This window comes from Pelophylax lessonae (assembly GCF_965119305.1).
Source record: "Pelophylax lessonae genome assembly, chromosome: 8".
In the NCBI taxonomy this organism is placed as follows: Eukaryota; Metazoa; Chordata; class Amphibia; order Anura; family Ranidae; genus Pelophylax; species Pelophylax lessonae.
In genome coordinates, this window is record NC_138775.1 from 236,435,796 (window position 1) to 236,453,736 (window position 17,941).

The 17,941-nt window shown below is 39.8% G+C and overlaps 1 protein-coding gene across 1 annotated transcript; it reads right to left on the reverse strand.

Annotated features, from left to right (window-relative positions):
* Nucleotides 1-1,189: 1,189 nt before the first annotated feature.
* Nucleotides 1,190-17,668, reverse strand: BSND (barttin CLCNK type accessory subunit beta). Its single transcript, XM_082266061.1, has 4 exons — nt 17,379-17,668; nt 10,531-10,607; nt 5,886-6,119; nt 1,190-1,737 (listed from the first exon to the last, which is right to left on the reverse strand). Exons 1-4 carry the CDS (start codon nt 17,553-17,555, stop codon nt 1,314-1,316), a joined length of 912 nt encoding a protein of 303 aa, XP_082122187.1. The 5' UTR covers nt 17,556-17,668; the 3' UTR covers nt 1,190-1,313.
* Nucleotides 17,669-17,941: the final 273 nt, after the last annotated feature.

Here is a 17,941-nt window from a genome sequence, read left to right on the forward strand (position 1 = left end):
TCACTACATTTTTTCGATGATTTCAATACTTCTACTCTGATATTTTTTTTTTTGTGCTGCATAGTTACTCGTTACTATTATAAAAATTACCACTGCCAGAACAGTAGATGACAGGTTTCATGAAGCTCAAAACATGTGTATTATCAGCGCATACGAAAATAAAAGCTACTGTATGTATAAATAAAAGCTGCATTTGAAATAATAAAAAACAATATGATGTTCAAACTTTTGACTTCTTTCTTTAATAACTACATTACACAGTACTTGTACTTTTACTTTCAGTACTTGAGTAGCAATTTTTTTTCAAAACTACTGGTACTTTAATGGCTCGTTTCCACTGAGCTTTCTGGTACGGTTTGGCTCGGTACGGTACGCTATTTATGCCGTTTCCATTATGAATGGTACCCTAATTCCGAACCGTACCACTTTTTTGGTACCCTTTCGTTGGGGTACCAAGCACATTAGTACCGTACCAACTGGGTGGAGCTACACTCTGCAGAACTTTGATTGGTTGACAGAGAATTCTCTATCACAGCTTTCCTGCTACACCACGCCTATCATGAAAGGGTACTATTGGCAGTGGAAACGCAATGTGTACCGTACCGAACCGTACTGAACCGAACCGTACCGTACCGTACCACTCAGTGGAAACGAGGAATTACTTTCAGTACTTGAGTAGCAACATTTTTAAAAAAAACTACTTGCAATACTTAAGTACAAAAAATGTTGAATACTTTAGTACTTCTACTCAAGTCACTTTTTGATTGAGCACTTCCACTTCTACTCAAGTCACTTTTTGATCGGGCACTTGTACTTTTACTCAAGTATGGGTTTTGAGTACTTTATACGACCCTGCGAGAGGGGTGAGGGGTTTGATCCCTTTATAGAGCCTGGACAGCAAAGTTTTTTTTTACTGCATTAACTATTTTTTGTAATGTGTAAAACTTTAAAAAAAAAAATAAAAAAAAAAATTAAAAGAGATTGAAATGCGTTCTGGATAAGAAAAAAAAAAAAGGAGAGAAACAACTTACAATATAGCCCTAATACAGTGGATACAATTAATCTTCAATATTTCTTTTAACACTGGACTGTTCTGGTTCAGATTCTGACATAACTGGACAAATATGTCATATATTTATGTCATGTGTTGTCATTAGCAACCCTTTAGAGGCCTTCTTTCATTTTTTTAACCTTTACTTAAATAAGACAGCTGGATTCCGGCTTGTTGCTACAGACAATACAGACTGTTCCCTCAGTTTTATACACCATGTTGTGTTGTTTATCTCATCTTGGAATCAGAAATCATGCTAAAGCTAGTGTTCAAAATCAGAATCAGACCCCTTCATTAGATTTTCAGTTTCATCTTTCATTCCATAATAAAGGTCATCTGCTTCATGGTCTCGTGCAGCTCCGTCGGTAATGGAGGTTTCCTTTGCTCCTGCTTTACCAGTGTTATCACCATTGTAGTTGGAGATAAGTAGGCCTTCTTGATCCATGTGTGGGTGGGTTGCTTCACAAAAAGGTGTATCTATCATCGCTATTCCATCACAAGCAGGGCCATCTATAAGATGAAATCCATCTCCACAGAGAGGACCTCCAAACTGCACAGCAACATCATGCTTCTGTGGCTGCCAGTCCTCACAGCTGTGAAGAGAGGACGCATTACTTCCCGTGCTTGTCCTATCCGATGTTGTTACCGTGGTCTCTTCTTTTAGACAGGCAAGAGGGGCAGACCGGCTGAAGAAAAGTAAAGCAAATGTAGAAAGATTATTATAACCCGCGCTTAAAATTAAAGTGTTAATAAATGTGTTTTGCAGCTGCTGTTCACTAGGTAAAAACCAAGAGAAAATGAAAAATGCCAAAAACAGCGCTTGCAATGGTGTAAATATCAAAAATGGGTACGTGTAAAAAGCGTCAATTAATAAGAAATAAATATTCATAAAGTGCAATAGTGCAATCCAGCTGGACCAAATATCAACAAATAATAACATCAATTAGTGGAAAAATTAAAGTGCAATGGTGCCAGGACTAGATGATTAAAAATATGTGCATAAGGTGCAATGGTGCTTAATGCAAAATACAATAAATAGCAAAATGCAATAACTGGTGCTAAGGTGCAAAAGGTGAAAAAATGTCCGAAATTAGGTAAACAGTCACACTTTAAGTGCAGCTACTCAATAAGCTGAAGCAAAAAGGTGTTGTGGTGCTCCACACAGTGGCAAAGTGCTTCAAAAACCCTTTTGGGGTTCACTCACCAGAATCAAAAGGTTAATGGGCCTTGGAAGTGGTTAAACCAACGATTCTCCAGAACAGAATGTCCCCTTCTGGGGTTACCAAAGGGACAGGTGAGCCTCTGAAATAGGCGGACCAATAGCTCTCCAATGCTGTAAATCCCTCCGGTGTGACTCAAAGGGAAGGAATGGACCAATATAGTGAAACCCGCCTTTTTTATTTAAAAAGGGGTTAAAACATACTCACAAACGATAAAGGACAAAAGCGTATGGAAGACATAAAATCCACATCAGAAAAACGATCACAGTCTCCTTCCGGGAACGCAGTCGGCGTGCGTTCCACGACATACAGGAAGTGACGTTGTGTGGTTGCCATTTCTTAGAAGTACGTCAACGTATTTCGCCCGCCTACAAGGGGTGTTATCAAAGACTGGAACCAAGGTCTTTGATTACGCCCCTTGTAGGCGGGCGAAACGTGTTGACGCACTTCCAGAGTTCTACTATAATACTACCTCAAGATGAGCCAGGCGGGGGAAAGTATTCAGTGACTTTCACAGTACAACAGTGTCAGGAGTTCTACAGCTCTCAGTCTTGGATCTTCTGGACTATAAGTCGAGGATTCAGCACTTCTTCTGTTCTACAGAGTGTTCTCAGTATCAGTGAGCGTTGGCTGGCGCCGGCTGGCGTTAAGGAAGCGCCAACGGGCATTTCAGAAGTAAAGTCCCAATTGTAATTAGTTAAGCCTCAAGGAGTATCCCACTCATTCCCTTCTCCCATCCCCTAATTCATATAAAACCCACAAACAAAGATGCCGGAGTTGTCGCTGCTTCAGTTGTCATACCCAGGATCACAGCCCACATGGGCTGGAGAGATTACCGGTACTAATAGCAGACCCACATCAGGCCATAGGCCTGGAAACCTTGCTACGTTGCATTTTGCTATTTATTGTATTTTGCATTAAGCACCATTGCACCTTATGCACATATTTTTAATTATCTAGTCCTGGCACCATTGCACTTTAATTTTTCCATGAATTGATGTTATTATTTGTTGATATTTGGTCCAGCACGATTGCACTATTGCACTTTATGAATATTTATTTCTTATTAATTGACGCTTTTTACGCTTACCCATTTTTGATATTTACACCATTGCAAGTGCTGTTTTTGGCATTTTTCAAAAGTAAAGCAAGACCTGGTTATAAAAGTCCATCTCTATTTGACCTATAGATTTATTGTTATCGGATTTGATGACTAGGGGGTCAAGTTGTAAAATGATGCAAAACTTAGTTTTTCATGCTGTCATCCACATACCAGATTAGGATTTGCATGCTAGTACTAAAGGACTTCAATATATTGTACAGTTTTTTCTGATAATATTGCACCAGGAAAATTAAACTAAATATCTGTTCCACTCAGGGCTGGATTACTCACTAGACCACGTAGACCATGGCCTAGGGCACCATGACCACGAGGGGTCATATAGCAGTCCAGGCCACTTTTAAGCCTCATGCACACTGGACATTTTTACAGCTGCTGTTTTTGGAGTCAGAGGTTTTTTTCTGCAAACAGTAAACTCCCTAGCATGTTATCCTATGTGTCCATGCACACATAGGCTGCTATCAGCTGTTTCTGGCAGGGGCGTTTTCTGGCTGGAAAAAAAACCCCAGAACTTGTGGGTTTTGAGAATATGAAAACTGCAAAAAATGCTGAAAATGCGCCTTTTCTGTGTTTATCAATGTTTTTGAGCCATAGGGTCCTTTCACATGAGCTTTCCAATCAGGTCTACCTGTCAGTTTTTCAGGTGGACCTGATCGGATGCTCCATGCACTCCTATGAAGAGGTGGATGTCAGTGGTGACATGTCCGCTGACACCCGCTGCTATATGATCCGATCCTGTCCGTAAAATCCAGACAGATGGAAATAGGGTTGCCAACCGTTCCGTAAAATACGGAATCGTCCCGTATTTTAAACAGACAAGTGCTGTTCCGTATCAAACTGATACGGAACGCACTTTGTTCCGTATTCCGCGGTACCTTATTGGTGTTCGTCACTTTCATCATGTAGTGACTGTGCGTCCCCTCCCCTCCGCCTTCTGACCAATTCCGCAATGCCGTGCCGATGATGTCGTGACGTCACAACGTAACCCCTCCCTGCATTCCTCGCCCCGCGGTACCAAGAAGAAGAGAAGAAGAAGAAAGAAAACGAAGAAGAAAGAAAACTAGCTGCTGCTGCAAGAAAGCGAGCGGAGCACAAGAGAAAAAAAGGTAAGCAGAAGAGAGAAAAGGGGAGAAGAGCAGAGGAAAGGGGAAGGTTGAGCAAAGAAAAGGGATATTAGGCAAAGCAGCAGATAAGAGGAAGGAGAGCATCCCATCAGGAGAGCAAATAAAATGGGAAGAAGAGACCACAAAATGGGACGGAGAGCAGAAAAATGGAGAAGAGGAGCAGAGGGAGGAGAGCAAAGGGAAGGAGAGCAGAGAAGAGGGAAGGAGATTTAAAAAAGGGGAAGAGGAGCAGAGAAAAGGGATAAGAGAGCAAAGAAAATGGAAGGACAGCAGAAGGAGCAAAGAAAAGGGGAAGGAGAGCAAAGAGAAAAGGGGAAGGAGAGCAAAGAAAATGGAAGGACAGCAGAAGGAGAGCAAAGAAAATGGAAGGAGAGCAGAAGGAGCAAAGAAAAGGAGGAAGGAATGCAAAGAAAAGGAGAAGGAGAGCAAAAAAAAGGGGAATGAGAGCAAAGAGAAAAGGGGAAGGAGAGCAAAGAAAAGGGAAATGAGAGCAGAGAAAAGAGAAGGAGAGCAAAAAATGGGGAAGAGGAGCAGAGAAAAGGGATAGGAGAGCAAAGAAAAGGGGAATAAGAGCAGAGAAAAGGGGAATAAGAGCAGAGAAAAGGGAAGGATAGCAATAAAAAGGGGAAGGAGAGCAATAAAAAGGGGAAGGAGAGCAAAGAAAATGGATGGACAGCAGAAGGAGAGCAAAGAAAACAAAAGGAGAGCAAAGAAAAGGGAAAGTGCAAAGAAAAGGGAAGGATAGCAGAGAAAAGGGGAAGGAGAGCAAAAAAAAAGAAAAAAGGGGGGGAGAGTAGCAGATAAAATGGTAAGAAAAGCAAAGAAAAAGTTATGGAAGTACAATTATATAAAGATTTTTGCACTACACTTCCTTAAAATGTTGTCTTATTTTTTGCACTGGAAAAAACATCCCCGCCACGCCCCCGCCCCGCCCCCTCCCCCCCGTTCCTTATTTCCATTTCAGAAAGTTGGCAACCCTAGATGGAAACCCTATTTTCCATCCATCTGGAGGATCGAATTAAAATGGACATGCGGCATGATGGCATGCCGCCTGTGCATGATGGGGAATTGTAGTTCCTGAACAGCTGGAGGGCTGTAGTTTGGACATAGCTGCTCTAAGGGGATGCAGCAACTGTTTGAATTCCAGCTGCATAAACAAGGCACTCATTCACTCACTACAGGCCACAGCACCTACAGTACATGAATAAAGCCAAATGGTAAATGTTTATATGGTTCTGGCTGCCATAGGGAATGCTGTAGGTAAATGGAATTCAGGATCAGTAAAATTTACAGACACATTCCATGCCTTTTAGCCAAATCTGAGCATTTGCCATTAAGCAAAGTGGAAAAATGCACAAATTCTTGCTCACCAGTTGGCTTCTACGACTGCATGTTCTTCTTTACCAATTGAGTTCCTGTGTACTTCCACCTTGGCTTGCAACTTTGGCTGTGAAATATCTACCAGCACAGGATGTGGAAAAAGTACTGACTGGTTTCCATGAGGTTCGCCAAGTTCCTCCACCTTAATCTGAATCTGTTCATAAGAAGGCAAGGTGGCCTCATAGCGTTCTGCCTCTTCCTTGCTTGTGTAAGCTGTGGTAGACCTGTTCAGGAAGGAGAGTTTTAATAATTTATTGTAATGTTTTTATTATAATAAAAAAACAGGTTGAATAAAAAAATGTAAAAGGTCAAGTATTATAACAAGTAGTAACACAATGGATATCTTTAATTATGCTGGATGTACCTTATTTTCACTTGAGAAAGTCAGATCTTCTTTGATTTAGTCTGCAACTAAATTAGATCAATAGAACCCATCACCAGCCAACTCACCAACAGAAGTCATTTTTATGTTCTAGGGTCAGACAGGATCCCTTCTTTTGACAGATAGTGATCTAAGAGATGAAGGTGACCCAGGAGAGCCAAAAACAGTATGATAATGATGCTTCTTCAGGTGGGTTTACAATAAAGTCAGATTAACCAGTTGCCGACCACCCGCCGCTGATATACTGCGGCAAGGTGGCTCGGCTGCGCGAACCGACGTACCTGTATGTCAGTCACGCACAGGGCTGGGGGGGGGGGGGGGGCACGTCCAGCGCCCCCACCATCCCCGCAATGTTTTGATTCGGTTCAATGATTTTTGGCCTGGACCTGGTGATCAGTTCTGGAAAATTGCAGAGCCTCCTGTGCCCACGTAATGTAAACATAGGCACAGGATATGATGCAATCTTCTCTCCTGGAGCCCTTTTCGTTTCCAGTGTGAAAGAAGAGAGCATCAACTGTGAGTACACAAGCACTACACTGACACCAGTACACATAGGCACACATTTAACCCCCTGATCACCCCCCAGTTAACCCTTTCACTCCCTGTCATAGTGTAAATTTACTGATCACTGTATTAGTGTAACTTGTGACTTTAGTAAGTGTGAGACGCAGTTAGTGGTAGTCCTAGATAGGTTTAGGGTACCTACCCACCATATATCACCTAATAAAGATTTAACCACCTGATCAACCCCCAGTAACCTTTTCACTCCCTGTCACAGTGTACACTATATACAGTAAAACCTATTACCGCTGTCAGGTTTTCTATGAGCATAAATTGCCTATTTTACTTCCTCACTACCTATCACAGTTTCGGAGGCCCTGAAATGTCAAGGTAGCTCAAAACCCCCCCAAATAACCCCATTTTGGAAAGTAGACACTCCAAGATATTTGCTGAGAGGCATGTTGAGTCCATTGAATATTTTATATTTTGCCACAAGTATCAGGAAAATGCCAAAAATGTTTTCTTTCTTTTTTTTTACACAAAGTTTTCATCATATATTGCTCAAACATGCCATGGCTATATGTGAAATGACTAAAAGATAAAAGAACATGTAGTCCTCAATCCATTCAAACCCTTACAAAGTTTAGGGGAATGGTAATACTGCTATAGTAAATCACTGCTCCTTCCAATAGGACCAGGTACCTCAACAACTGAGTGAACATACACAAATGTATAATCCATGAGATCCCTCTAATGGGGGGGGGGGGGGTATTACAGAGGAAAAGTAGTAACAGAGGACCATCAATGGTGTAAAATATGCAACAATTTTATTAAAGTAATGGCAAAAAGCATTTATTACAAAAACTGAATGTAAAAATACCACCCAAACACCCAGTGGAAAACACAAGAATAACGTTTTTTTTGGCCAAGCACATAAAACGAGCCCCATTCACACACTCACACATTCCACTCAAAACATCTCTCAAGTGCACTGTAAGGTTTGGATGGTCAGAGCTGTGGATATTGGAAATATCCAAGGATACCTTCCATTTAGTTCAGACCAAAGCTTGATTATAGCAAAAATTCAGACTAGGTGCAGAGTGATGTCCAGCTAAGTCTAAAACTGTATGACAGGAACAAACGTCTCTTGAGTGTCAGTTCAAGCAAAAATCTTGGGGAACTTGGTTCCACTAATAAAAAATGAACAGGATGGCGAGGTAAATAGGCCTCTGGGGTAAAGTAACCGATCTTGTTGATCCCTGGGCCAATCACTCCCTAATCACAGTACAGGGAGGCTAAGTTCTGAACATAGTGGATGGTAAGTCCCAGTTATCGGAAGTGGTTCCGGTCAGTCAGACACTGTAAAGACTGACCACAATACAGTCACGGTGGATTGATGTGGAGCAGCAAAGGGTATCAGAGTATAGGTGTATTGAAAGCAAATATAATATACAAAAAAATTTTGTAGACCTGTGATAGAAACCAGAAATAATAATTCGAACAAAACTGAAAATTGTTGAGAACATAAGTGCAAATATATGTGCAGATATATAAAAAGTGCAACTCAGTTATCCGGCAGCAAACACTAAATTGTGCAACACCTTACAATAATATAAATAGAAACTGCTTGAAGAGTGCTGCGCCAGATAAATACTTAAATCAATGTAATCAATACAGTGAACTCAAGTGATTATAATGTTAAAAAAATAAATGGTGTAAAATATTCCGTGAGATAAGTCCATAAATTTCCAGCAAACTAGTGGAAAAGGAGTTCTATAGGTGTATTGAATCCAGGGTCCTGACGAAGTGTACGTGACGTATGCAAAACGCGTTGACGTAGGCAGCACGAAGGGCCCCTGTGCTCCAACTTGCGTTCCACGACACCCAGCCTATGGACTTCCGGTTCCGGCCAACTTCCGGACGCTGTTCGTTTTTTATTGGTGGAACCAAGTTCCCCAAGATTTTTGCTTGAACTGACACTCAAGGGACGTTTGTTCCTGTCATACAGTTTTAGACTTAGCTGGACATCACTCTGCACCTAGTCTGAATTTGTGCTATAATCAAGCTTTGGTCTGAACTAAATGGAAGGTATCCCTGGATATTTCCAATATCCACAGCTCTGACCATCCAAACCTTACAGTGCACTTGAGAGATGTTTTGAGTGGAATGGCTGAGTGTGTGAATGGGGCTAGTTTTCTGTGCTTGTCTAGACAACGTTATTCTTGTGTTCTCCACTGGGTGTTTGGGTGGTATTTTTACATTAAATTTTTGTAATAAATGCTTTTTGCCATTACTTTAATAAAATTGTTGCATATTTTACACTGTTGATGGTCCTTTTATGGTTTACACTTTTCCTCTGGAGTACCCCCCATTAGGAGGATCTCTCGGATTTTGATATGTGAAATGACTCCCCAAAATACATTTTGCTGCTTCTCCTGAGTAAGGAGATACCACATGTGTGAGGCTTTTTGGCAGTCTAGCTGAGTACAGGACCCCGAAAACCAATCACCGCCTGCAGGCTTTCTAAGGTCGTAAATTGTTGATTTTACTCCTCACTACCTATCACAGTTTCGGAGGCCATGAAATGCCAAGATAGCATGGTGAGTATTTTGCAGCTCTCATTTGTTTTGAAAAATGAAGAAAGAAAAGGAAAATGGATTTTATTTTTTATTTTTTACATTTTCAAAATGCGATAAAAAGAGAGATCTGCAAAATACTCAAAATGCCTCTCAGCAAATAGCTTAGAGTGTTTACTTTCCGAAAAGGGGTCATTTGGGGGGGTTGTGCTGTCTTGGCATTTCATGGCCTCCAAAACTGTGATAAGTAGTGAGGAGTGAAATCAACAATGAATGCATTAAGATGAAAAACCTTGAGGCTTTACAAAAACTATTAAGCCCAGCTCTGGGAAACTTGAGAGGGTTGCATCAGCACTGCTAGGTTTAACTGCTCTGGGGGCATAGGGAAGAGGAATTGCTTACCAGCACCTCCACTAGACAGCTCCCCTCAATGTCTTCTCCCCAATGCTACACTTGTCCAAAGTCCTGACATCAAAACCAATACAGGGTCTATAGTCCGCCATTGGACGTAATGACACTGAGGGACAGTCCACCGCCAGAGCATGGAGGAGTGCCGCTTGCCAGAGGAGAAGAGGATCAAGTAAGTAAAATGTTTTTACTCTCGCTGAGACCTAAACTAGTAGTTAATCCTTGCAGTGCGGGGGTAACCTTACTGCAAGAGGGAATTTCCAGATTACCCAGAGTTGGTTTTACATGTACAAGTGTACAGTAATTGAAATCTGCTTTGGATAAACACAAGTCTGTTTAGAGAAGTAAAAATCCACGGACAGGTTAGATGAGCCAGGTATCTGCTATCATCAATCTGTGTTTCTATATATGCAAGACCTTTCTACTCCCTTATGCCTGGTCATAAACGTCCTTATTTTTGTTCATGTTTAATATGATGTACTTGTAGATAAACTTAGCATACTTTTCATTTTACAGATCCCAGTAATGTTTGACCTTGGATTAAAATGAGATGAGTGATGAATTGTAATATTCCATACTAACTGAGTAATTAGGTAACACAGAGAGCAATAACAATGTGCACAGTGCAGTGACCAATAGCAGCTGAATTTCAGCAGTCAGAACAAGTAAAAAAATCTAGATGGTTGCTATGCAAGTATGCATATTTCATTTTTTTCCCAATTCCCTAATAAATAAGAATGTAAAAGCAAGGAAATATATTAGACATACCACTGCTTGGTTGGGGTTGAAAGATCAGACTTCTCTGCCAAAGGTACAGCTTCCATATCCACGGGAGTAAAGGTGATCTATAAGAACGCAAAATATAACACACGTGTATTGTATGTATGTATATTGTATATCCGTTCATTTGTATCTGGCTCTCAATGATTCTATGGGCCAGCTCTCTGGACACCATATCCAATATGCTTGAAAGCCTTTTCTCTTTTTTTTTACAAGGACAAGGAAGGTCTCCAGGCTCGGGATTGGCATGTAGAATGTGATATCATAGAATGTGATGTGCATAGGCATAATACAAGTACAAATGTAAAAATCAGTAGTCAGACCAGTAGTATCCTTTTCACATTAATATCTGATTATCAACAACACATCCCAGATAATGCATGTCTAAAAAAATTATACACTACCTTATATTTACAACCAATGTGTTTGATTAAAGCATAAATAAAGGCACAAGTACTCACCTATGCCCTAGCGGTCCGACGCCTACGGGGTTCCTCGCTGGTTTTGGCATCTTCTCCCGAGCTTCTTCCAAGTGCCAGTCTTTAGTAATCTTGATTGGCAGGTGCAGGATGACGTCACTTCTGTGCATGCGAGAGAATCATTCATCTCTTCACACTGGCACTGTGCCTGGACAGTGCTATCCCACACCCTGAAAGTGGACTGTCCTTTGACATCTTCACATCCAGTGCAAGGCCATGGACCCTGCATCTGTCTTGATGATGCCAGGACCTTATGCCCCGTTTCCAGTGAGCTTTCTGGTACGGTTCGGTACGGTACGGTACGCTATTTATGCCGTTTCCATTGTGAATGGTACCCTAATTCCGAACCGTACCGTACCACTTTTTTGGTACCCTTTCGTTGGGGTACCAAGCACATTAGTAGCGTACCAACAGGGTGGAGCTACACTCTGCAGAACTTTGATTGGTTGACAGAGAATCGTCTATCACAGCTTTCCTGCAACACCACGCCTATAATGAAAGGGTACTATTGGCAGTGGAAACGCAAGGTGTACCGTTCCGAACCGTACCGTACTGAACCGAAGGTGGAAAACGAGGCATTAGACAGCTAGTATATGGGGGAGAAGACACTGGTATGGGGGAGTGACTGGTCTAGCAGCTCGTAGGAGTGGAAGATTAGGTAAGTAAATCTACGTTTACATGCCCTCTAGACAAGTGGGGCTGTGTCTGCACTGCAAGGATTAACTGTTCATTTAGGATTTTCAAGTTTCCTGGAATTTGGGTTTAAAATCCAACTCCAGGCAGAAGAAGGGAGAAGAGGCTGTCTAATTAAGGAGAGGAGAGGACCAAAGCAAATAGTTAATCCTAGCAGTGCAAGCAGGGCTGCTGTTAGAAATCATAGGGCCCTGTACAGCCTTCGTGATGGCCCCCCAACCCCACCTACACCCCACCGCCCTAACCTCGCCTAGCCCCCCCTAGGGTTCAGAAAAACAGAGGCACTTTATCCACCTACACCTGAAAATTGAAAAAAAAAAGTCCTTTCTTTGCTCCCACCTTCTGGGCCCCTCTGTTGGCCTGATGGGGCCCAGGGAAATGTAATTTAGGTGCATGAAAGAAAGGAAAAGGAGGCGCAAACACCTAGTGCATTACCTGTGGTACTGTTTAAAATGATTTAATAAAATGCTGAATGCATACTCACAAACATGAAGATTAGAAATCGTGTTACAACACGATGAAACATGTTGGAACATGTCCTGGAAAATGTGACTGATAACGCGTTTCGGGAGTCAAGCTCCCTTCCTTCCTCCTTTTCCTTTCTTTCATGCACCCATTTTGGAGTCCCCTGCCTGAGGAGAGCAGCACGACAGTCTTTCCCTGTCGAGTGAGCGCCTGGCTGAAATATTTGTTTGGAGAAATGTAATTTAGGCCCTGGTAAGCAAGTAGGAGCTGGGGTTTGGTCTAGAAAAATCGGTTTATTCATTTAGGCAGGAATTAACAATAAAGCTGCCTTGGGCCCCCTGTATGACTGATGAGGCCCGAGTGAAAGCACTGCCCCCCACTGGAAGGGATGATCTCTTACTTGCCCAGAGTTGGTCTTTAAAGTACCTCAAACAGCTACTTATAATAAGATTATAATAAAGATGTCACAAATCTGGGTAACTCACACTATGCAAATAAATAAAAATAAAATAAAAAAGCAGAGAACAAGACTTCACAACCTATCATCCTCCAGGAGGGTGAAGTGAAGCCTAATTTAGAATAGCAAAACCTTCCATTAACTTAACATCTATGGATTCTGCCTATAAGGTTCCAATGCACTAGTATGGGTCCTAAACCAGGATTCAACCCAGTTTAACCCAGCATACAGTGACAAAGCTTTAGAAGATGTGGACACAGTAGAGATACTGTATGTTCCACACGTGGTGGTTTTGCCCCAAACTAATTTATCTCTGGTACTGAGTCTTTGGACTACTACATACATTTGCTCACATAGTTACCCCAAAGAATCCATTAAAAGCCAGGCACTATTGTATTAATCAAGCCTCAACAAAAATTACAACGCTTCCTTTTTTAGCAGTGAAATAAACTGTATCAAAAGTGTAGAAAAAGAGCAGAAGGCACATCCAAGGATTAAACAGGGGAATATTATTCTTACTAGCACACAAAAAACTTTCAATTATCCTAAATGACTTTAAAATCAGATATCTGAAAACCTGGAATTCAAAATGCTCTACTCGTACCTAACCAATCAAACCTGGTCTCCTGCAGTTAAAGAGACCTGTAACCTTCACATAAGATTACATGTGCATAATGTATTTTTTGTCTGTTACCACCATTGTGTAGACTTCCAAAATGCCCTGAGGCTGCTGATAGGCGCCACCATGGAGGGAATGGGACGACTTTAATTTACATTATGGAAGCAACAGGTCCTGATTCCAATTTTAGGGACAGCAGACAACCATTCGGTTAAGATTTTTTAAAATCATTAGAACATTTACATTTCACCACATTTGATAAACGTTGCTGTAAATTTTTTATTGTGTACCAAGGAAAAAAGGGTGGGATCAAGGGTGGGTGTATGAGTGTTTAGTATGAAATATACATGAATGCTTGGTTCTTATTAGAGATGAGTGTAATTTTCTTCAAACTTTCATTTTACCAAACTTTCTGAGGAATGAATCCAGGCTTTTTTTAAAGCAGTCTAGTGAGCTAGCCAGAACCACCTCTGGAGAGAGTCTATTCCACATTTTCACAGCTCTTACGGTGAAGAAACCTTTCCGTATTTGGAGACTAAATCTGTTTTCCTCCAAAGAGTGCCCCCTTGTCCTCTGCGTTGACCTTAAAGTGAATAACTCAACACCAAGTTCACTATATGGACCCCTTATGTATTTATACATGTTGATCATATCCCCCCTTAATCTCCTCAAAAGAGAATAAATTCAGCTCCTCTAATCTTTCCTCATAGCTGAGCTCCTCCATGCCTCTTATCAGTTTGGTTGCCCTTCTCTGCACTTTCTCCAGTTCCCCGATATCCGTTTTGAGAACTGGTGCCCAAAACTGAACTGCATATTTCATTTGAGGTCTTACTAATGATTTGTACAGGGGCAAAATTATATCTCTCTATCTGGAGTCCATGCCTCTGTTAATACAAGAAAGGACTTTGCTTGCTTTGGAAACTGCAGCTTGGCATTGCATGCTATTATTAAGCTTAGGATCTACCAGAACACCCAGATCCTTCTCCACTATGGATTCCCCCAGTTCTACACCCCCAAAGTCAACAGAGAAGGGAAAATTAACGTGGATTCTGGACGTTATTAAGGGATTAATGGGCTGTAAAGTGCTCCTGAGGGTTAAGAAACTCCTTTCAACTACTGTTGACTTTGTGTCAAACCATATTGCCCCTCATTAGCCTAATTATTTTCAATAAAAAACAGTGTGACAGTACAAACATAAGGATTCAATTCACATTAAAAACTAGATACATGGCCATTATCTGAAATCAAATAAACTTCCCAAAATATACCAAAACACTAAAAAGAAAGAACTGATTTGTTTTTATTTTTTTTCAGGCACATGTCACCTAAGAAGCTGAATGAGCAAAACAGTTTTTTGCTTCAAATAAAACTGGCCAATAGCGAAATCAGCAAATTCATGGCTAAATCAATTTTATCAAAATAACTTCACTCATCCCTAGAGCTGATGGAAAGAGTTTCATTAATAAATATGAAATATGTTCAAAAACAAGATTCCAGCATGTTGGAAATAAAATCTCAAGGAAAATTAGATGATAAACATGAAGAGGCTAAAACTGACTTTTAATTTGTCCAGATAATGACAAAAAAAAGTAAAAGTTGAAAGAAATACAATTTAAAAAAAAAAAGACCATACATTAACTGAATTATGAAAAATTTCTATGAATTGGATGAAATTCGAGACATGGATTGAAAAAAGTTAGTCGAACAGCCAATCAGCTACAATCAATGTTTGGTATTCTGACAGCCACAGGTACCAATATAATACCCATCATCAGCTGTTTCGTCCATCCATGCTGTAACAGTCTAGTTACTGTACACTTCAGTATAATATTTATGCTTCAAACATCTGCAGCTAAAGAAACAGATAAAAATGAATTCAAACAACTTCCTACAGAAGAATTTCCATCTTGTATGATTATTGGTACATCAGTTTTACATCACCCTCTAAGACAGGTCATTAGAACTTTCCCTCTACATCCCGCCACTGATTTTATGGTTGGATTGAATGGTGCTTGCTTGTTCTGCTAATACACAATTGGGTTGATTTACTAAAAAAGTAGAGGCAGTAATCAGGGTGAATATTCGCTCTGCGCAGTGTATGGTAATGAAGTTTAGTAAATTAGGTAAAGCCATGTTCACTTCAGTTGCTTAATTATTTTCAATCTAAAAAAACAAAAACAAAAAACAGGATTTTTTCTTATACAAGATTGAATGATTGGGATGAACACAGGTGCATCTTATTTACTAAACTAAGTGAACCGCCTTCCTTTAGTAAATCAATCCCAATACTCCTATACATATATCAAAAATTGCATCTTTGCTGATCCCATGAAAATATTCTGTTAACTGCTATAATGCAACCATTTTCAACCAGGGTCCATGAAATCTTAGGGTTCCTCCAGCAGTTGTTGGGGGATTCTTGAGCTGTGGCTGGTTGACCTCCCATCTGATGGTGCCTACATAGTTCTGGGGCCAATGCCACCTGTTAGGGCCATCTTCCTCACACCAATGATCTTTTTTAGCTGTCTGTAAGGGGCATTCTGATCACTGATCAGTGACCATCAATGTAAGGGGCATTTTCCCACTGACTGCTATTGAACTTGGTATAGTAAGGGTTCCTCGGGACCTGAAAACTATTTTAGGAGTTCCTCCAGGGGGAAAAAAGTTGAGAAAGGCTGCTATAATGTGAGAAGTTTCTGCAATGTTTGACTTAAAAACAGACTATATTGCTAAGAATTCTTTATTATAACAGCAACTTTTTTGTTAAAACTCTCATTTTTAATTATTTAGAAAACATGGTATGGCGCCAAATCGTAATCTGTACATATATGTGTGAAAAAAAAAAAAATACAGTAAACCCCCCTCCATTGCGGGGGTTACGTTCCGGAAACCAGCCGCGAAAAGTGAAATTCCGCGAAATAGAAAAACCTTATTAAAATGCATTGTAGGCATGTTTTTTTTACTGTCACTGTACGTGTAAAAGCATTTTAAGGTCTTTAAACACACTTTTAAAACAATAGAAACTCATTTAAACACATAAAAGATACTGAGAGACATAGCAAGAGCTATGGAAAACACAAAAATATTTCATTTTTAATGATTTATATAGTAAAATAACATTACAAAAAAAAAACGCGAATTACCGGGAACGCAAAAACTGAACCGCGATGGAGCGGGGGATTACTGTATACTTTATCTATCTATCTATCTATCTATCTATCTATCTATCTATCTATCTATCTATCTATCTATCTATCTATCTATCTATTTATATATATATATATATAGATATATATCTATATATATATATATATATATATACACACACACATCTATCTATCTATCTATCTATCTATCTATCTATCTATCTATCTATCTATCTATCTATCTATCTATCTATCTATCTATCTATCTATATATATATATATATATATATATACACACACACACATCTATCTATCTATCTATCTATCTATCTATCTATCTATCTATCTATCTATCTATCTATCTATCTATCTATCTATCTATCTATATATATATATATATATACACACACACACATCTATCTATCTATCTATCTATCTATCTATCTATCTATCTATCTATCTATCTATCTATCTATCTATCTATCTAGATATATATCTAGATATATATATATATATATACACACACACACATCTATCTATCTATCTATCTATCTATCTATCTATCTATCTATCTATCTATCTATCTATCTATCTATCTATCTATCTATCTATCTATCTATCTATCTATCTATCTATCTATCTATCTATCTATCTATCTATCTATCTATCTATCTATCTATCTATCTATCTATCTATCTATCTATATACACACACACACATCTATCTATCTATCTATCTATCTATCTATCTATCTATCTATCTATCTATCTATCTATCTATCTATCTATCTATCTATCTATCTATCTATCTATCTATCTATCTACACATATACATATATAGATCTATCTATCTATCCACACATATACATATATAGATCTATCTATCTATCCACACATATACATATATAGATCTAGATATATATACACACATATACATATAAACAGACAATCATGCAAGCTCAGTAAAAATTCTCCTACCTTAGGGTAGCACTGACAGATGCTCCATGTGATTCCAATAAATATCAGTAAGACCCCTATAGTGCAGAAAGTTATGTATATATTAGGCTTATCAGCACTCATAATGAACATGCCAATCATGATCATGAAAAATCCCAGTACAATGAGTCCATAGCGAAATGTTTTATCCTCCGCCATGTCCGTCAGATGAAAGGGGAAAGGGTATCCAGGTATGAACGAGGGTCTCTTTACTCAGACAGGCATCAGGTGAAAGCTCCTGTCACACTGACAGCCCAGCACACAGCCAATACCTCTCACAATCTGGCTTAGCCCAGTCCTGCCCAAAGTTGATCAAGCCAGTTCTAAAAGGAGTGAAATGAATGCAAATGGTTTGCAGAGATTTCCACTCCAGTGATGCTGGACTGAACACCTCAGTGATTACCTTCCCTGGAGGTATATATAACCTGGAATATCCACACCTTTACCTGTTGTGTTTATGAAAGAAGCATTTGGAGGAGGTATGTGCTGCAATGCATGATTGTTGCACGTACACTTTACAATGCTTTACTATCAGAGTGCTTGGA

Coding starts and splice junctions, on each gene's coding strand:
- BSND (XM_082266061.1), bottom strand. CDS start 17,555: ATGGCGGAGGATAAAACATTTCGCTATGGACTCATTGTACTGGGATTT. Junction 10,608..17,378: donor TCTGTCAGTGCTACCCTAAG/GTAGGAGAATTT, acceptor GCGTTCTTATAG/ATCACCTTTACTCCCGTGGA. Junction 1,738..5,885: donor GCAGTCGTAGAAGCCAACTG/GTGAGCAAGAAT, acceptor ACTTTTCTTCAG/CCGGTCTGCCCCTCTTGCCT.